The sequence below is a fragment of the Corythoichthys intestinalis genome, chromosome 2, assembly GCF_030265065.1.
Source record: "Corythoichthys intestinalis isolate RoL2023-P3 chromosome 2, ASM3026506v1, whole genome shotgun sequence".
NCBI classification, from domain to species: Eukaryota; Metazoa; Chordata; class Actinopteri; order Syngnathiformes; family Syngnathidae; genus Corythoichthys; species Corythoichthys intestinalis.
Genome location: NC_080396.1, coordinates 68,503,308 through 68,524,890, shown reverse-complemented (window position 1 = coordinate 68,524,890; position 21,583 = coordinate 68,503,308). Strand labels below are relative to the sequence as shown.

At 39.2% G+C, this 21,583-nt stretch overlaps 1 protein-coding gene across 4 annotated transcripts; it reads left to right on the top strand.

Annotated features, from left to right (window-relative positions):
- The first annotated feature begins 8,046 nt into the window (after positions 1 to 8,046).
- pcbp2 (poly(rC) binding protein 2) lies at positions 8,047 to 21,576 on the top strand. 4 transcript variants are annotated; one of them, XM_057824919.1, is made up of 13 exons: positions 8,047 to 8,213; positions 8,956 to 9,032; positions 9,110 to 9,133; positions 9,212 to 9,244; positions 9,321 to 9,437; positions 9,526 to 9,657; positions 13,422 to 13,550; positions 13,663 to 13,737; positions 17,572 to 17,613; positions 17,854 to 17,926; positions 20,001 to 20,056; positions 20,142 to 20,311; positions 20,459 to 21,576. In XM_057824919.1, the coding sequence occupies exons 2-13, from the start codon at positions 8,964 to 8,966 to the stop codon at positions 20,493 to 20,495; spliced, it is 957 nt and encodes a 318-aa protein (XP_057680902.1). In that variant the 5' UTR covers positions 8,047 to 8,213; positions 8,956 to 8,963; the 3' UTR covers positions 20,496 to 21,576. The 4 variants fall into 4 exon arrangements, with proteins under 4 accessions (XP_057680902.1, XP_057680875.1, XP_057680894.1 ...); XM_057824892.1 differs by having other exon boundaries at positions 17,572 to 17,631; XM_057824911.1 differs by having other exon boundaries at positions 8,049 to 8,213; positions 8,910 to 9,032; positions 17,572 to 17,631.
- Positions 21,577 to 21,583: the final 7 nt, after the last annotated feature.

The window sequence follows — 21,583 nt, the reverse complement described above, 5'->3', positions numbered from 1 at the left end:
GATCCTTTTGTTGTTATTATTTTGATTCAAATTTAACATGAGCTGGCAATAAACTCAACGACAGTAGAATGCCAAACTAGAGGCAAACGAGTGTGCTTTCACAAAACAAAACAATCTATCATGATTCCTGAAATCTTAAATAGTGAAATGAATAATAGAAAGGCTTGTTTTGTGTGATGGTCAAAGGATGACTATCATGAGACAGGTGCTTTTATTTCATCTGAACCACTTTTGTTTATGTGAAACGATAGCAATGACATAAGCCAGACATGATCCTCAGCCAAATTCATATTTAAAATACTGCTGGGCCCCTGATAGTGATTATACAGAAGGACGAATGTACAGCAACACGGCTTCATCATATGAATTGATTCATGACCAGCTGTCTTTTATTCCATATGTACAGTCCATTTATCGTTATTTTAATTTAACTGCAACAAGGGTGAAGTCAACATACTCTCAATAGCATACTAAAACACTTTGTGCTGGAGACCACACACGTTATTACGTGAATGGTGTAATTGGAGAATAATAAATGGCAGGAGCAGCGTGATAATGATTCCGCTAGTTCTTAGTGTAATTCTGCCATCTAGTGGATATATACTATACTCCAGCAAAGACTAAATAGAAGCGTACGTAAATCAGGCGATCTTACAAACAATATTGTTGCCTTTATTGAGTAACACTCACAAATTCGTCGTTAAATATAGTCTGCTGTTTTCATAGACAATTATTTTAGATGTTCTGAGATGGGATGCTAATCTATACGAGCACTGGTTTCAAATAGCACCGATTAACACTGTTTTTTTTGTTTGTTTGTTTGCTTTTTTCAATCATCAGCCCAAATATTTATTCAACAAGCCAAATAAACAACTGGGGGGCCTCTTTATCAAGGGTAACCTGGTCATGAAGGTGGACAGCAATTTACAACATCACAATTCAATGTAAAATAAAACAGTGTATGAAACAAAAACAGTGCACTACCATGCACAAAAATTTGTGAGAAGTGCATGTTGATCAAATGAAAACTCTATTCAAGTATCTATCTATCTATCTATCTATCTACAAATACAGGTCGTGCAATTGTTTTTTTTTTTTTTTTTTTTTAGCATGTAAACTTTTGCTTTACTTTTTAAAAGCAGCAACTGTGCAGCTCCTGGATCCCTTTTAGAAACAGCAAGACTGGATTAAATGGCATTTTGTAAATTAAGGATTAAAGATACACGATAATATCGGTCGCCGATAATTATCGGCCGATAATGGCAATTATGATGTCACACAGATAATCCAGATAATAAAAAAAATTCAACCGATAATGCAATCCGATAATTATATACTTGATTTAGCCTCCAAACGTGCACAACCGAAGAATTCAGCACGCCGCCTCCTCAACCCCTCCCCTCTCTGAAGCCCCTGAGGGAGGAGGGGTTGAGGAGGCGGAGTTACACGACAAGAAATTGTTGAATATTATGGCGGCTGTTACTAAAAAAACGACGCTCTCGCCATCTGCGAACATGTACCGCAGAAGTTCCACGAGGCCGAAAGAAAGCGTCCTCATTCAAAACCACTAACCCAGCATCCATTTAAAACTGCATCACAAAGATTTTTGGAACAAATACGAGGCTGCTGCTAGTGGGAATGCTAAAGCTATTGTAAACACAAAGTTAAACTACAGGGCTTGTGACGATACAGAGTTGGGTTGTTTGGGAAAGCAGCCCAAGGCGGGTGGTAAACTCGCATCTAAGGCTAAACACCGGCACGACTGGAGACCGACAGTCGGCAAGTAGCCGTCTTCCGACGGAGCCCGCCACTCTGGCCGGCCCGGCAGGCCGCCGCCGCCTCGCCTTTGGCAGGGCGGGCAGAGCCCACTTCAGGACCTCCGGCGAACGCCCCGGTTTCTCGAGCGTTCCCTCACGGCGTGCGAGCAGAGCCAGGCCTCGAATACACCGCAGCGAACCGGGCGGTGCGGGCGGATTATCCGGTATGAACGTAGCCGCCGCTGAGACGAGACACGATTTTTTTTTACCGAAATGTCCCGAGAGCCAGAGCCCGGGATAAAAAAAGAATGCAGTTTATACGACCACCATTCTTCATGAAAAACATGCCAATCACATTTTCACCACGTACATTTGGAAAAGTGATGTCCAGTAAGCAAGCTTATCATGACGGCACAGTGGTTAGATGATAATTTAAACATGGAGAAAAACGAAGTCAGCCAGTCAATAATGCATTCAGTATGTAAAATGACGAGCGGTCAGATGACTTTGTAATGCTGCCTTTATTTTCGGCTTAACAAAACTCAGGCACAAAACAAGACTCACGGAAATGCGAGCTCCAACTCCATCCAAATAGTACTGCCGTGTATCAGTTTAGCTGCTGTAAAGCAAATGTCGTGAGTGCCGCAAATGTAAACAAAGCGCTGCAGAATGGGTAGATGACATCTCGCTCTTTTGAGTTAATCATTTTCACAGTGTGCAAAAAAGCATATAACATTAGCAATCACTTTTCAAATTAATTTAACTTATTTGTCAGCTCAATTACAGTCACAGTGGATAATCAAAACTTATTGGCACCTGTTAACACTTATCAATTTAAATCTGCACATTCCTGTTGTAATGAAATAACAATAATATTCTGTAGCCACAAATATTATTCAAAATCTTTTCTTCTTCCATCTTCCAAGTTTTTTTTAGGATTAAGTATAATGATGTATTGCTTAAAATAAGGCTGTTAAGATTATTTTCAGCTAGCTAGTTTTCTTCCAAGAAATCTGAGAGAAATACACTTGAAGCGCTGGCAGATAAATTCACTTATTTCCAATAGATTTACACTTAAAACTGACTAGTTTTAAGGAGGTGTGTTTTGCAGTGTATTAATGTTATATATGTTAGAAATGGCTTACTTTTAAAGGCATTTTTGTGCAACTTAGGTATTTACTCTGTAAGTAATTGTTGCCAAAAGTTTACCATTACACAATGTCAGACAATCTGTCATTATTTAGATGTTGGAATTGAATACTTGTTCATATTTTATGTTGAAAAAAAGAGCAATAAATTATACTTTTGCACAGTAATATTTTCTTTTGTGTATACTTTGAAATTTTAAATAAATCTTTTAAGAGAATTATCGGCTTGACGTTATCGGTTATCGGTTGGAATGAGGAAGAAATTATCGGTTATCGGTTGAAAAATGTATTATCGTGCATCACTATTAAGGATGTCATTAGAGTCAGTGGCGCCTCCAGAAATTTTTCATAGGGGTGGCCAGATGGGGCCACTTAAAATCTTGGGGTGGCCAAAACTAAAAGCCATAATTTCAGGTTTTCATTATATTATTGCAGTAAAAAGGTCAGTGGAAAACTATCAGAAAGACTTAAGGACACGGGTACTGATATACTTTGGTGTATTGTGTAATATTTGATGTTACAAATGATTTCATGTGCATAGTCCATAACTGTCCAGTCAACATTTTGAGTTCCACAACAATTCTGTTTTATTGTGTTATGTATATAATAGGCGAAAGGTGTACATTTAACTAGGGCTGTCAAATGATTAAAATTTTTAATCGAGTTAATCACAGCTTAAAAATTAATTAATCGTAATTAATCGCAATTCAAACCATCTCTAAAATATGCCATATTTTTGTGTAAATTATTGTTGGAATGGAAAGATAAGACAAGTCGGATATATACATTCAACATAGTGTACATAAGTACTATATTTGTTTATTATAACAATAAATCCACAAGATGGCATTAACATCTTTCTGTGAAAGGGATCCACGGATAGAAAGACTTGTAATTCTTAAAGGATAAATGTGAGTTTGTATATTGTGACTAAATATTGCCATCTAGTGTATTTGTTGAGCTTTCAGTAAATGATACTGTAGCGACTTAACTGTTCTGCCCAAATGCATGATGGGAAGTGGTGCAACCTTGACTGTGTGTGGTGGCTGCAATTGCCATATCTTCTCTGCGTTGCGTACACTACAGGGTGTTAAGAAAACGATGAACTCTTGTCATTCTTACCCACGTCGCTTCCCACAATATTTATAGTTGCTGTGGCAGAGATGACAAAGCTTTTGCCAATTAAAAGCACGGCCCCAATGAATGCTTGTATCTACTCCACTCTGCCTCTTATCTCTGTATATAAGTAAAACAGCGCCATTGTAGGCTGTTTGCGGCAATGCGTGAATGAGTCGTACCGTGAATGCGCTAATTGCGATAAATATTTTCACGTGGTTAGTTTTAAAAATTTAATTACCGCCCGTTAACATGATAAATTTGACAGCCCTACATTTAACAAAACAAAATAAATGCATTCATTTGGGATGAAATGCATAACTGATGCTACAACAATCTAACGATATACTGGCAAGCGGGGTGGCCATTGGGTTGGCCAACCAATTTATAGGGGTGGCGCCATTGATTAGAGTGTATGAAACATTCATGATGGATGTGGACCTGGGTGAACGGAAATGTAAGACGTCAGCATTTGAACAAATAAATGGCAGTGACCAGAAGCGGGGCTAGTGGGAAGGCAAGCCTGGCAGTTGCTCGGGGCCCTGGCCAATAAAGGGGCTCCTGAGGGCTGCCAAAATATACTCCACAGAAACGACAAGAACTGGCCATTTGAAATAAAGTCGCAGTAGCAAACCTCCCTCAGCTGTTAACCCCGGTTAACTCTCCACTGTAGCAAACTGCATTCGACAGTCATTGGACCTTGCATATTTTGTGAAAAGTGAAACTTAACACAACAATGTTGATGGACATATATCGAGACTACGTGCTTTCTATGCAGGGGCGGCAGACCGTCAGCTCAATCCTGAGATCCAACTATGAGGTTTTTACCTGCAGCAACTATAAGATATGCTATTGGAGCTATAATTACAGAGGACAGCGGGAGAAAGCCCGGCTGGAGGCTGCCAAGGGTCTCCGTAATGTTGGCTCCGGAGCTCTGCTATCTTATATGAGTTATAGTATGCTCTGCCTTTGTTAATATATATTTTTTAATTTTTATAAATTGCAATCAATATCTGCTATAAAAAAAAATGGCATACTATTTTTGTTTATATGTACATGCCTTGTAGTATTTCCTTGAAACAACAAAATCCATGTCAGCCCTTCTACATTCGGCAAATGTAATATTATTTGTAATTTCACCTCTTTTGGTCACTCAAGTGGCTGGCGTATCAATCTACACCTCACGTCAACACAGGCTGACAGTTTGTTATAATTTTGTCCATGAATGATCAACGAAGTTATAAGAAACAATCATACAATCTTTGAAGCATATCCTTAGGTTTAAATCACAATCTTAACTTCTTGTCTGCAGCTTGTTTCGATTTAAGGCGTATGGCGTCGTTGATCCACTAAAAGCTAAAAACTCTACATCCAATTCAACAAAGAAGCACTTGGAATTACAGCACAACGCGACAAAACTCGAAACAAAGCCTACAGATTACAAGACAGCCAGAGCACTTCTATAGTTTGTAACCAGCCTTTATGCACATTTTATTGTTAGTGTTTGTAACCACAGGCGGAGTTTTACTTTTCTGGGACTGGGGGCAAAGCATGTTGGTGACTCTGAAACAAAAGTCAAAAGTTTGGACACACCTCTTCATTTTTGCGTTTTATATATTTTCACTACTATCTTAAATACTCTCTGAATACATCAAAACTATGAACGAAGATGTGGAATGGCAAAAAAAAAGTGAAATAACTGAAAACAGGTTTTATATTCTACATTCTTCAAAGTATCCACCTTTGAGGTGTCGCCAAACTTTTGGCCAATACTGTTTATATACATATATATATATAACTGTTCAAGCTCGGTCGTTGTTGGTTGCCTTTGAAAGTTTAGGTTTACAGAAATTCTAAATATGCATCTTGCATCCACAGGTGTAGTTTTGCCTAAGCAAAGCAAAAGATAGTCTCTAAGGTGCTCGTCACATGATCTGCTCGAAAAATGATTTTGACCCATTATGACGTTGCAGGATTCATTATTAATTTTTGTTGTTTGTTTTATTACTTTACAACTTTTATAGACAGTATTTTAACCGCTAGGTCTTTATTTTAAAGGGGAAGTTCAGAATTTTTGACTTTAGGCTTTATCTTGGAGTTAGCGGGGGTTTATTTAGTCGTTGGAGTTGATTTGAACAAATTCCGTGCAGTTTGTCCTTTATTTGTTAGTTTCAGGGCTTCTGAGTGGCTAAGCTAGCGCGAGTCAATGGTGGTTGAAATCAACTCCATCGACTAATTAAACCCCCGCTAACTCAAAGATTAAGCCTTATGTGAAAAATTCAATTACATGTGATGACATTTTCTGTTGTCATTTTTATGTTGAGGCAGCAAAAGGAGAAAATTGGTAAAAAGTAACTGATAAGTTACTTTTAAAGTAACTTTGTTACTTATATAATTTGGCTCGAGCGTGTGACGTGGCACTCACGAGGTTTCCGCCGCTATCGCCATTTTGGAAGCGGGAAGTTCGGTGTCAGAACCCCGGGAAACATAAACAGTGAGGCATTTCAACACAGGTCGCTCTTTAAAAATGGTTGGAAATTATTGTACGGTAAAGCATTGCAACAACCGATCGAATAGAAATGAGAATGTACAGCTCGACGGAACCCCATTGAGTCTCTTCCGGATCCCTACATGGAGAAAAGGCGAGGGAAAGGTCATATATGAACTTACCAAACGTCGAAGAATGGCATGGGTGGCCTCGATCAGAAGGAAGGGCATAACGTTTGATTCTCCAGTTACACACAGAGTTTGCTCTATGCACTTCCACTCCGGTAAGTTAATTTCGTTTGTTTACGCAAATTTCAGTAACTTTATACCCTAAGTCGGCCTGTTGTTAGCTATAGCTACAGCTAAAGAACTAGCATGCATACATGCGCATTGGCTTCATAAGACATAATTCCTGTCGTTGCTAAATGAAAAAGATGTAATATGTTGAGGTGAGAGAATGGCAAAGAATTTGTACAGAGGCTACATTTTCTGCAACAAAAAAATTGTACATTTGTGGTCACAGACTAATGTAAACACACATTGCATACCTTTGCTAGAAAGATGGTGTTGCCGTTTGCTATGGTCATAATGTGCAGGTCATGCACCCATCCGCAGCAAAACTGTTCGTAGCTTTGTAGCGATTTGTAGTTTCGGAATTGCTGATGAGTGTAGTAACTTACACCAAACACTAAATACAGCATGATGTCCATTTCACGTAGTGGTGGAAGCTTGTCGACATCTTTATTCCATTTGTGTTCGGCTTGCTCGTAAGGGTCAACATTGTTCACATCCTTAAAATTGCTCACATATCTGTCCTTTGCCGTGGTAACAAGTTCGTCTCTGTATCGAACTGGCAAGTTTTCCTTACTTTTTTCCATCTTTGGCACTCGTAGTTGAATTGTATTTGCCGTTAAGTTTAAATGTCCCGTGATGCAGACGTGCTTCCAAAATGGCTGCGTTGTTGCAAATCTCGCATGATCCCGTGCTGCTGTGACGTAAACGCTCGAGCCTAATAAAGTAATCAGTAAAGTAACTAGATTACTTTTTTGAGGTGTAATCAGTAATCAGTAATTAAATTAATTTTTTAAGTAATCTGTGAAAACACTGGTCAACACGGTGCTTAATTCAACCGCAATTCATCTTGTTCTTTCTAAACCACAAGTTCGGAGCAGAAATTTTCCAAGATGGCGCCGCCTATGTTTCGCTCAGGAAACTTGCCTATAGATAACTTAAAAAATACTATTAAAAAAATCAAACATCCTAATCAGTTTTTCAAAATGTTACTCATTACTTGAGTATTGTTTTTACCAAATACGTTTTTACTTGTAAAGTAAAATTGGTGGCTACTCTACCAACCTCTGCTTGTGAGATCGTCCCCAGTATTCAACCCCGTAGTTTGCCTTTCTCTATCGAGGAGCGAAGATCGAGCACGGAGCAGCTTTCAGCCTTTCACGGGTGTGTGTGTGTGTGTGCGTGCTGCATTTGTGTCAGAGGAAGGCGCGCACGCAAGGGGCGTGGCCATCTAAAGGTCAAAGTTGAATCCACTCTAGCTTTTGTGCTAAGCAGTAGAGTAGGAGTCCCATCAAACGACCGCGGAGTCTCTTCCCTCTTCCCCGGATCCTTTTCAAAGTCCCTCCCGAACCTCTCCCCCTTCTTCCCTTGCCACCCTACCCACCCCCTGGAAACACGTCGGCGGACGACTCGGGTAAGAAATCAAAATTCAGCAGTATATGCTGCTCTTTTCCTTTAGCTTTGCTAGTAAGAGTGAAGGACAGTGATAAGTCAGTGTTGTTTGAAGGCCGCGGGTACAGACTATTTCCTGGAGCTAGCCATTCGGATGGAAAATTACCCGTGATGCTAACTAGCTGATTTCACGTCCGAGCTCGCTCACTCATAGTGTTCTATTGCTTTGTTATTGTGAAGTAGCCGAACTTTAAATGACGATTGTAATGGAAATGCTATTTAAAAAGTGTAGTGTTGAACTTGGTCATCGCTTGCGTGACGGACTGATCGTGATGTGCTGTGGCTTTGAGTAGAGGTGTTAGCTTCCTTAGTCGGAGCCCCCTGCTGCCTATTAAGAAGCACTAAGACTTAGTAAACTAGGTGATACTACCAAGTGTTAACTTATTACGATAACCGTATAGTAAATATAACATGTCGCTTCTGCTTCTCGGTACCACGAAATAGTCGGCGCCATATGCAGACAGTGGGTCATTGTACTGTCGTGAATGGGTGGACGCGCGCCAGTTTACTGAGAATTGTGACGGTTCGAAGTCTCTTTTGCTGTTGCAAATTGCTGGTGGGGTGCCATGTCACGACAAACACTGACATCTGCACTAAGAGCAGCTTCTTGAAGAAACACTTTTAACTTCTGACGGTGCTGTAGTTGTCTTCGTTGCAGGCATTTGGCTAGTGACCAAATATTCACTCCTGTCTGTCACATCCAGCTGCATCAATGGACTCAAGTTTGGTTGAAGGAGGACTTAATGTCACCTTAACTATCAGGTTACTCATGCATGGAAAGGTGAGTTTAGCTGCATGCAATGCTCATGAGATTTTTGCTCAAAACAATTATTAACAAATCACGTGTTCCCTCTATAGGAGGTTGGAAGTATCATTGGCAAGGTATGTTTTAACATCAGGTGGATGTTCTTTACATGTCACACTCTAGTTTGTTTGTAAACATGTATGTCTCCACTACAGAAAGGAGAGTCTGTTAAGAAAATGAGAGAGGAGGTGAGATGCTAACAAACAATGAAACATTATATTATTCTGCTACATCGCTTGCCATATGACTTATCTGTGCATGCAGAGTGGCGCTCGTATCAACATCTCTGAGGGAAACTGTCCGGAGAGGATCATAACCCTTGCAGGACCCACCACCTCCATTTTCAAAGCGTTCTCCATGATAATTGAGAAATTGGAAGAGGTTGGCTATGCAAACTTTGTTTGATGACGAAGCAAGTTTCGGTTGGTCAACGATACGATGTGCAAATGCGTGTGGCTTTCCCTCTCAGGACATCAGTACATCAATGACTAACAGTACAGCCACCAGCAAGCCACCGGTCACCATGCGCCTCGTCGTGCCTGCCAGCCAGTGCGGCTCGCTCATCGGCAAAGGAGGCTGCAAGATCAAAGAAATTAGAGAGGTGTGTCTCCATCATATTCCCAGGAAACTCCATTGAGAATACACTCTGCAGTTGTTTTGCATATGAGGCAAATGACCACAGAGAGAATTCAAATGAATGTTGTTGCAACTTTGCAAATAGGATGTTATAACACCATGTGTTGCATTTTTTCATATAGTGGCCTCTGCTCTAATAGACGACATCCCTTAATTAATTCCCTGGTGTGTTGTCCACTAGAATATATAGCTGCAACACCACCGATTGGAACCCTCCCTCCTCACACAAAAGTCGCGTAATCACCACTCAGCTGCAATTAATAACCATTGCTATGACATGTGATACCCCCCATGTGTTGCTAAAGACGTCACTTTTTCCACAGTGCACACTACTTCTCCACAGCAGTAATGAATAAATGAATGCAACAGATGAGTGATGATCCACTACTCTAACAAAGACCAGCAGTGAGAAAAAAAAAAGGAATATTCTTATTATTAACCAAGTTAACCTTAGTAGACACCTATTATCTATTCAGTTGGTAAATACATGCGTTTCAGGCAATGTTCCCTCCAATTTTTCATGTGTCTGAGCAGACACACAAGCTCCCTGAGCACACTGAGGACCACGGTGAGCAACATCAGATGTGTACGCTTTGGCCACACACACCAGTATCATGTCTGTTCAAAATCTTGGCTCATAGCAAGTTACGTGGCTTATTCAAAGAATAAAAAAAGCAATTTTCATTAATTTACTTTTAATATATTTAACTTGTACACATAAAATGAAAAAGACAAAAATCTCTTTGTTAATGAGATGTGTACTATTTTATATGTAAGAGTCCTGCTTTAACCATAGGAAAAGTCATGCTTTAGCCTGGGTGAGGTCCAGTTGTGGAAGGGTTGAGTTAATAAATAAAAAATAATGAACAACCACAATGGGAGTATATAAAACTCCCACATTAAAACTGTTCAGACAAGGACAATCATGACTCCTACTCATACAGGACAGGTTTAAACAAACTATCTCACTCTGTTCCACCGCTTGTTTTTCTATTTACACATACTCCAATAGCCATTCCATCTTAAAAGAACCACATTTCTTTTTTACTTTGGCTTGATGAATATAGTATCGCTGCCTGTTCATTTCGCCGTAAGGCTTTAGCATTTGCGTCTCTTAACTCCACTAGCAAACCTGCACAGCGTGTTTGGGCAGGGCACATATGCGCAACACTGTCACTGCTATGATTGGCTGCGTAGCGTAAGTGAAGTGAACTTTATCGTATTTTTGACTAGACACCTGTTGCTCATTGAGTTATGTTGCAAAATGGTGCATAAAAACAGTTTTGTTGGTCTAATTAACTAGATTATATCGGTTCTAAAATTAAATATTAATACTGTAACACTTGCAAAAATTGGCAGTAGAATGTTGCTTCAGTAAATCGGCATAGGAGTCTAGCTGACTTTTGACTCTATACAGGTAGTCCCCGAGTTACGAACGAGTTCCGTTCCTATGCTGGCGATGTGAACCAAATTTCCGCGTAAATTGGAATGAACCCTTTAAGTACCCATAAATATCCCCTAAATCTCAAAATAACTATCTAAAAACATGTATTATTCTGTCCTTATTATCCTGTCCTTGCCAGGATACCGGAGGTAAGTCCTAACTAGGTAATGAGTTAAGCGCTGAAATGATGTCAGAAGTCCATGTGGTTTTCTGACTTTATTCAGCTGCTCTTGACATCAACACTTGCAGAATGTAACTAAAATAAAAATGAAGTAAGTTTCATCTTCAATAACAGCAATTTAAATCTGCGTTTGTAACTAGCTGCAGATACAGCTATAACAATCCACACAAACAATTAGCATCTGTCAGTTAGCGTCCGCTAGGCCTGAACGATATTGGAAAAAACTATTGTTGCGATTTTTTTTAGGTTTGCAATATATTGCGATATTATATTGCGATACTAAAAAAAAAAAAGATCTATCTTTTTTAAAGAAATTTTCACTAAATGACTTGAATAGCTGTTTGGAAATACTTTACATAACACACCGTGACCACAGTGTATTCATATAATACCGTTTAATTTGTGAATGATGAAGATTTCTGTATGAAGGTATCCAGGAAGTCATGTCTGCACAAAATAGATCATTTATTGAATACAATATTTTACACTTCAACAGCAGCAAATACATTAAATGATAAATAAAAGAGCAGGTGCATTAGTCCCCTAAGTTTTTGACAAAATATAACAATAAATAAAAACTTCTGTAAAATAACAAAGTTGTCAACATATTTGAACAAAAATATTAAATATGACAAATAAAAGAGTTGTTCACAAACTATAACAATAAATAAAAACCTCAGTAAAACAACAAAGTTGTCAACATATTTGAACAAAAATATTAAATATGACAAAAGAGTTCACAAACTATAACAATACATAAAAACCTCAGTTAAACAACAAAGTTGTCAACATATTTGAACTTAAATATTAAATCTGACTAATAAAAGTGCAAGTGCATTAGTCCCCTGAGTTGTTTACACAAAATATAACAATATAAAACTGCAAAACGGCAACAAAGTTGTAAAAATATTTCAACAAAAATATTAAGTATCAAAACTTTATGTGCAGCTGTACTATATATAGTTATTTGAAAAATACGGTTTACAATAAATTTAAATATAAAAGAAACAAACTCAATTGAACTTGTAAATAATTGAACTGAATAACTGCAAATAACTGTGATGAATAACAGAACCATTTTAACTCCCAAATTTCCTGCCTTCCTGATAGCTGTCACATGAATAAAAAGAAAAGACATTCCTTCAGCTGTGTTATGTATTTGTCTGCATATCGTCCACCTTCCTTGCTCAGCAATTCTCAACTGGGTCTCATAGGTTTTTGGCCAAGACTATTAGTTTATCCACTATAGCAGGCTTCAGACAAGAACGTTGGCATTTAACAATGTTCCCACCTGTGCTAAAAAGCCTCTGATGGGGAGCTCGTAGCAGGAATGCATAGATACCTGCGTTTTAAATGGTCCCACATGTTTGACAGATTACTTCTTGTTGAGGCAACCATGGCGAGGCACTGTCGACAGGGCTGTTTTTTGTCCCTTATAGTCTTGTTCTTGCCAAAATACTTCCAAAACTCCTTTTGGATACAGTCTTCCTTGCTCCTCCAACGTGTTGATTGCTTGCTTTCACTTTGAGAACGGGCCCTCCTCCCTCCGCTCTGCTGTTGCAGGGGGAGGGGGAGGAGCCGATGACTTGCTGGAGAGAAAGAGAAACTGTGCGCTTTTTTCCCCTCTCCTTCCTCAAAACAAACGTTTGTGGATTAAAAAAAATGAAATTAAAAAACTATCGCACGTCCTTGCGATGGGACTATTGCACATGCGCACATCGCGATGGCGATGTTTAAACGATATATCGTTCAGGCCTAGCGTCCGCACATCATCAAAAACAATCACATAAACTCGCCCCAAGTATTCGACCACAATTGAAAACGCACACTAAATAGTCCAAAAGCTGTTATATACAGGTGTTGCCTCTGTGGAAGCTTCACAAGCAACAAATGCGCTCTTCCTCATGTGTGTGCGTACCCGTGCGCTCTTCCTCGTGTGTTCAAATTTGTACTTTTTCATGTGTACATGTGCTCTTACCCCCGTTAGTACTAGCAGCTCTATGCTTCCTGCGCCATGATAAAGGCATGCATCACAAAACAAAAGTCAACATTATTAAAACCATATATACATTTTCATCATGACATTTTTTGTGTGTGTCCACAGTCAGCAGGAGCTCAGGTACAAGTAGCAGGGGACATGTTGCCCAACTCGACAGAACGTGCCATCAGTGTTGCAGGGACCCCGCAGTCTATCATCGAGTGTGTCAAGCAGATCTGTGTTGTTATGCTTGAGGTAGAAACAGTTTGATCCGCAACTTTGAGATCGGCTTTTGTTTACTTTTTTTTTTTTTAATTTGTCTTAACTATCTTGTAAGTTCAACTGTGTTAAATGTCTGTTTCGACAGTCTCCTCCAAAAGGAGTAACCATCCCATATCGACCCAAACCCTCAGGCTCTCCTGTCATCTTTGCGGGTGGTCAGGTAGGATTTTTTTTTTCCCCGATCCTCTTCATTTGTGGTTCTTAAACTTGGGTCTCAAAATGCATACCTAAAAGTGATGATTGACGGGTTAAAAATAGTGTTTGGATAAGCTGCCAAATAAAGCTACCACATTGCTATGATGACAACATTTGTTGTACTTATGGTGAGCAATCTTCTTTGTTTGGGTCCATGTTAAAGCAGTTCACATCAGAATGAAACAATTGTTTCATTTCATTCAATTTAACTGTGAATTTTTTTTCTGTTTATAGACCATTAATATTTAGGTTGAAATGTTCTATTTTTTCTAATCATTTGGCAGTGAAGGGTACATTGTCGTTATGTTTAATGACTAGTTTTAAGAAGAATTTTTTTTTAAACTCCAGTGTTGTTTTTGGCATCTGTTTAATTTTTGTCTGGCTTTTGAAGGAATTTTTTTTTTTTTTTTTTTTTTTTAAGTAAAAAGCTGCAGTTTGCCTACACTGCTGGCCAAAAGTATTGGCACCTATGCAATTCTGTCAGACAATGCTCAATTTCTCTCAGAAAATTATTGCAATTACAAATGCTTTGGTTGTAATATCTTCATTTATTTTGCTTGCAATGAAAAAACACTAAAGAGAATAAAAATGGAGGGGGAAAAAAAACATAATTTTACACAAAACTCCAAAAATGGGCCGGACAAAAGTATTGTCACCCTCAGCCTAATACTTGGTATCACAAACTATGGCTGCAGCTATCGATTAATTTAGTAGTCGATTAATCGATGAACTAGTTTGTCGAATAATCGAGTAATCGGCTAAGGAACATGAAAAATTAAAATACCTGAGCTGAGCCTCAAACGGTATGAAAAAATAATTAAATAAGGATCTGTGTACAACAAAAGAACAATTGGCTAACTTACATAGCAAAAGTCCGCTAGCTTAAATGCTAGAAAACGTTAACTTTTTTTTTTTTTCCGCAATACTCTTAACAAATGGTTCGGACACATATTCCCACAAAAACGGCTAAATATACCCATAAACTTACTTAGGAATAGAGCAGGGCGGTAAACCGAAAATTTACCGTCACCGAAATTCTTAGCGATGACCGACGTAATTTTGACCATGTCGGTAAATTCGGTAAATTAATAAAACAAGAAAATATAGTCTTTTCATCCCGCTTTGATTCTGTGTTGTTCGTCTATGTTCATTCCCCTTTAAGAAAGCAGTGAATGTGCTTACGTAGGGAGTCACGTGATCATCAGGAAGCCAATCAAACAAAAGCCCGGTAAGCTAACGCTAGCAGCTAACGCTACAAGCAAAACGTGATGGAGTGTGGCTTAAGGGAGGTTCACCAAACTTTCAACCGACATTTAGTAGACTCTTGGTGGCATCCAGACGGGCTTTCACCCGCTGTCCTCCTTTGTTCTCACGATTTCCGGAGATGGTGCTTTCAGTGCTTTCTACTGGTAGCCAGGCTAACGCTAGCTAGCGGCTAACGCTACAAATGAACGTTATGGAGTTGGATAGCGGCTCTAACCTTGTCGAAACGGCTGAACTTAATGAGTGGATTGGGCACGGACTGCATCTAGCAATTCCTATGTGGCGTTTTGTATCTGTCTGTGTGTGATTCCTCTGATAGCTTTTGTGATGGTAAAGCATTCAGCATAAAGTACAATCCAACGGCGAAACTTATAATGACCGAGAAATGGCCCCAGCTATTTTTATTGTGTGTGCATTAATTAAAAAATGCACAGGGGGAAAAAAAAAACCTTAAACCATAAAGTAAACACTTGTATTTAATAATTATGTCACAGCAGCCATTAACAATAAGTTGTCTTTTTGAAGTGTACTGCTCAAGCTGCAAGTCATTTGTGTTACAATGACATGTTTGCACAGGCATATTGATTTTGACAATGTACATTGTTCAAGTCATACACGCTTTTATAAATGTTCATACTTGAATTCTTATTGCTTACAATAAATTTTTATAAACTTAATGTTTAGACTGCATGTACAATTGTTAAATACAGTATATCAAATTGAATGCTGGTAAATAAATCAACAAGAAATAGTTAATCTGTATTTCATGCATTGATTCAGATTTTCAAATTATATAACAGTCTGCTTGGGCGAATTTATCGTCATTTATCGTTATCGAGATAAATCTGCTCAATTTCTCGTGATACATGTTTAAGGCCATATCGCCCAGCCCTACTTAGGAATGCATTTAAAAAAACATTAGCTCAAACAAAAACTTAGTTTATGTTGGTCTTAACATGGAGCAGTTGGATTCAGCCATGTGAAATGAGGCAGACTAGAGGGTAGTGTATCCACTCAAATCAATAAAACAGAATCCAAACGCTGTCAAAATAAACCATAACAACGCCACAATAATTAAAACGAATACTCGAAGCAGCAAAATTTAATTCGAATCTTTTTCTAATTGAATAGTCGAGTTAATCGATTAATCGTTGCAGCACTATCACAAATTTTAGACAAAATACTGCGAACAGCCACTTCCGGTATCCATCAATGAGATTCTTACAATGCTTTGCTGGAATTTTAGACCATTCTTCTTTGGCCAACTGCTCCAGGTCTCTGAGATTTGAAGGGTGCCTTCTCCAAACTGCCATTTTCAGATCTCTCCACAGGTGGTCTATGGGATTCAGGACTGGACTCAATGCTGACTGTTTTAGAAATCTCCAGTGTTTTCTCTCAAACCATTTTGTAGTGCTTTTTGAAGTGTGTTTTGGGTCATTGTCCTGCTGGAAGACCCATGACCTCTGAGGGAGACCAGCGCTCTCACACTGAGCCCTACATTATGCTGCAAATTTTGTTGTTAGTCTTCAGACTTTATGATGCCATGCACATGGTCATGCAGTCCAGTGCCAGAGGCAGGAAAGCAACCCCAAAACATCGAGGAACCTCCGCAACGTTTGACTGTGGGGACCGTGTTCTTTTCTTTGAAGGCCTCGTTTTTTTCCCTGTAACTCTATATTGATGCCTTTTCCCAAAAAGCTCTACTTTAGTCTCATCTGACTAGAGAACATTCTCCCAAAAACTTTTTGGCTTTCTCAGGTAAGTTTTGGCAAACTCCAACCTTGCTTTTTTATGTCTCTGGGTCAGAAGTGGGGTCTTCCTGGGTATGCTACCATTGAGCACCCTTTCATTCAGACGCCGACGGATGGTACAGTTTGACACTGTTGTACCCTCGGACTGCAGGACAGCTTGAACTTGTTTGGATGTTAGTCCAGGTTCTTTATCCACCATCCGCACAATATTTCGTTGAAATCTCTCGTCAATTTTTCTTTTCTGTCAACATCTATGGAGGTTAGCCACAGTGCCATGGGCTTTACACTTATTGATGACACTGCGCACGGTAGGCACAGAAACATTCAGGTCTTTGGAGATGGACTTGTAGCCTTGAGATTGCCCATGCTTCCTCACAATTTTGCTTCTCAAGTTACATTTTTCAAAGGGTGCCAATACTCTTGTCCAGCCCATTTTTGGACTTTTGTGTAAAATGATAATGATTTCATTTTTTCCCCCATTCTCTTTTGTGATTTTTCATTGCAAGCAAAATAAATGAAGATATTACTACCAAAGCATTTGTAATTGCAATCATTTTCTGGGAGAATTTGAGTATTATCTGACAGAATTGCAGGGGTGCCAATACTTTTGGCCAGCACTGTAAGTGTGAAATAGGCTTGAGTTACTTTTTTGTAACCATTATAGCACTCTGCGGCGTGCATAACGTTGTTTTTGTGAGCTCCCGAAGGACAGAAGACGAATTGATATTGAAGTACACTGTGTGTGACACTGTCACAACCTCCTAAGTGCTTCTCTGTCCTTGCAGGCATATGCTGTCCAAGGACAGCACGCCATTCCTCAGCCTGATGTAAGTGAAGGGCCCTCTGTAAGTGATCCAATATATTTGCAAGTTTGGTCCCGAGATGCATCATCATAGTTTTCCAATCACCTTCGTCTCACATGAGCCCCCATTTAATGCATAAATTTTTGCCATGACCCAAGGATAAATGATCCATTTCATTTTTTCCTGTCATTATCACTGGGCTGTAATAATCAAAATTATAAGATGTACATTTGCTCTGTGTCTGTTCCTTCTATGGCTCCACAGCTCACAAAACTGCACCAGCTGGCCATGCAGCAGAGCCCCTTCCCTATTGCGCACAGCAACCAGGGCTTCCAGGGTAGGTGGCCAGTTATTAGTCTGATTTATTAATCAAATGGTTCATTATTTGTTTTCCTAAAAAAAATCTAGGAGGAAAGATGACTAAGGCAGTTATCATTTTTACAAAATTGTACAGAAATGATTTTATATGTGAATGCTACATTGGAAAGTTGACAAGTCTCTGTGAATGCATTGGGACTTCAACGTCAAACAGAGCTAGTTAATAAGAGCTTGTTTTAAACCAATTATCTGCCAATGACAGTACTGTAGTAGACATCCAATCTATGTGAATTGCGATGGCCGGCATTGAATGATCATGTTTCCGTGCCATTGACTGCGTCCAATCTGTTTGGACTGGATAACTGTTGCCTGCCCACCCAGGCAAAATGGATTGGATATCTAAGACCTTCAATGGCACTGAAAAATCATCATTCATTACCAATCTATCCCACTTCAACCAAATTGGATGCCTTTAAAAGCCGCCAGCCTGATCTTTTATTTAGCTCAGCGGTCAGCATGCGCGACTTCTACATGGATTAAAGTGCTCAGTCAGCAAGGAGTCCTGGTGGGTGGTAATGCATGAGGAAATGGAAGCCTTGTACAAGCATTCGTGATTGTTTTATCAGTTGTTTTTTTAATCTGTTATTTTTGTCTTAGACTTTGGGCTGCCAGCGAGTGAAAGCTGGGCCAATGTTTATTCTCGAGTGTCCTTTTATCCTGTTAGCCTCCCTTTTTCTATTTTTATTTTGTCGCCCCAAACAAAACTTTTGGTCTCTTTTGTTGCGTTGCCATCTCTGCAGTATTTGCGCGAAAGCGTTCGCATAGACTTCCGTCTTTAGAACGAAAGGGGGAAGTGACGTACGCTGTAAATCAGTCAGCACATTTGTAGTTCTTTTGTGTGCAAGGTTCCTGCCACCCTCCTCAAAGTTAATTGGTACCACTGAAAATGGTACAGACTCCGTGAAGATATAAAAGAGGTGCCATTCAACTACCCTAATTTTGGACTATAAGACTACTTTTTTCCCCTCATTTTGAATCCTGTGGCTTCTTGTCCGGTGCGGCTTATTTGTTGATTTATTTGGGTTAATAGGCAACAAGTACCACTGCAATAAGACCGTCATAATTATAATATGACACGGTCATGGGCAAATGAATGCTTATGACAGATGTCATTAAGTGTCATTCGGCAAATTATGTCATTAACTCCATTTATGTCCAGCTCGGATCTTTTACATCCATTAAAAAGTGAGATCATTTGCCGGATGACACTAAATGACATCTGTCAAAAGCATTCATTAATGCTCTTAGCAGTGTCATGTCATGATTATGACGGCCTTATCACAGTCTTATGGCAACACTGTCAAATTAAGTGTTGCTAAATACCATAACTACTACTAGCAATTAATGAAACAACTGGAACAGTAATTGAAGAAATAATTAGCACAGAACATGAATTTTGATGGTTATTTTCATCTGTTGGGTTGCAATGCATGCTAGGATGCATGTTGGACGACAACAGTGTTGACAGCAGGTGGCAGCAGAGGTAAACGTCTCCCCCAAAGGAGCAGTGATGGCCAAATGAAGCTTTGCAGCCAATTGGTTCCTGAACAAATTGGTTCATGGTGGTTCATTTCTTCTTATGACAGTTTTATGATGCAGCTGTCAAATAATGTGTTATCGGTTAATATCTTTAGGTGTAACCATCCCATAATACAGTGAGGACAGCTGCAGCTTAAAGTCCAGTGCGGTGTATCGTTGAAGAAATGATGTTTTTGTGTGAAATTTGGTGGGTGGCGGCTTGGTCAGGAGAGCCTTAGTCTGAAAATGACGGTAGTTGTCAGTCGACATCACAAATGTTCTGAGAATATTTGATAAAGGTTGAAAAGTTATGTACTGTTGCTTTAATACAGATGCGTATTAACGTGTACAATAAACAATGGCAATCGCTGTGCTAAGCAGACGCGGCCTCTAAGTCACCAACACATTACACACGCAAATGAAACGGTTCTTCTGATTAAATGTTGAAGTGCATGTGAAGAACAGTAATGTAAACAGTTGACCTGAAATCTAACCTTTTCTTCGCAATTCTGCAGCTGGGATGGACGCCTCTGCGCAAACCGGCTCACATGAGCTCACCATTCCAAACGACGTAAAGCCTATCTGTTTTAGTAGCATCTTTCAGCAATGCCTTTCCTGCGTTTGGCTCTAAGCTCACATCCCTCATATTCTCTCAGCTTATCGGCTGCATCATTGGCCGTCAAGGGGCAAAGATCAATGAAATCCGTCAGATGTCAGGCGCTCAGATCAAGATTGCCAATCCCGTCGAGGGTTCCACTGATAGACAGGTCACCATTACTGGCTCCCACGCCAGCATCAACCTTGCCGAGTACCTGATCAATGCTCGGTAAGGACCCGCATAATGCATTTTAAACTGTGCTGTGGATTCAAAGGCGTTGTTTTAATGCAGACATTTTTTTTTGCTTGCAAAACTGTTCATGCAACAGTTTGAAATACTAAATTTGAAGCGTTCTTTTTGTTCTGTGCAACCCAGGCTGTCCTCTGAAGCCACTGGACTCGCAGCCAACTGACATGGAGGATCCTCATCAGCATCTAATGTTGCCCCCTGCCCCGACTTTTTACCAAGAGGTCCCTTATTGAACTTCATGCAAAAAGTTCTTTGAACTCAGTCTCGTTTGGGTTCTATACGCCTCGTTTGTAATTACGACTTCAACGCTATCATGGAATTTTATTTATTTATGAAGTTTTTAATTCCCATCACAATAATTTCTAGACAGTCTTGTTTTTCTTTTGCTGTATAACTTTACGGTCTCGAAAGGTTAACATGTTTTTGAAAAATCTGAAAATGCATAAATCTTTTTTTATGTCAGATTTTTCTTAGAAAATGTAAAAATGAAGAAAAAATGCACTCAAACACTATAGACGGACTGTTCTTTCCCTTACCTTTTAAATATATTTATTTTTATTTAAGACGGCTCCTTGTAAGAAAATAATCTATTGATATTTGGAGCTGTGCTTCTTGAGCAATGCATTGTGGGTTTGACGGGTTTTTAATGGGTCGAAACGGCCTCGGATGAAGTCAAAGGCAGGGGGAAAAATAGAACAGTTAGCCGTTGTATGAATTTTAAACTATGTGGTATCACCTCTGAGTAATTGTGTCATTCCTGTTTCATTAGTTTTATTTCTTGAGTACAGAAGTTTTGACTATTTGTTTTGTATTTTTTTCTTATGTGTGCGGGTGGGCCTTGGTCTCCAGGAATGGTCCAGAATAAGAGGAAAATATTTTTCGTTTTTCCGAAATTACTAAAGACCATACTAATGATGATGATAACATTTGAAATGTTTGTTTAAATAGAGAAAATATTTTTTTTAACTGCTGAGCTGGGGAATGCTGCAAGACTACAAAAGACATGTTGGTCTTCAAAGTATATCATGTTACGTTAATAAATTATGATAAACTAGAAGGAAATTAATGATAGAATAACACTAGTGTCCTGCTATCTTTTTGTTTGCCTGGGTCAGATTTTTGTTTTTTCTTTGCAGGATGAAGAAACCGTTTTGTGCACGATTTCAAACTATTGTAGATCTGGGTGCAATTAAATTGTTGACATTTAAAAATGCAGAAATAAAAAAAGATGTGAGATGCTTCAAGACCTCG

Bases quoted from the DNA above. Each gene is read 5' to 3' on its own strand.
- pcbp2 (XM_057824892.1), top strand. From the start codon at position 8,964: ATGGACTCAAGTTTGGTTGAAGGAGGACTTAATGTCACCTTAACTATC. The intron at 9,033-9,109 runs GTGAGTTTAGCT...TTCCCTCTATAG, and splicing joins GGTTACTCATGCATGGAAAG to GAGGTTGGAAGTATCATTGG. The intron at 17,632-17,853 runs GTAAGTGATCCA...ATGGCTCCACAG, and splicing joins ATGTAAGTGAAGGGCCCTCT to CTCACAAAACTGCACCAGCT.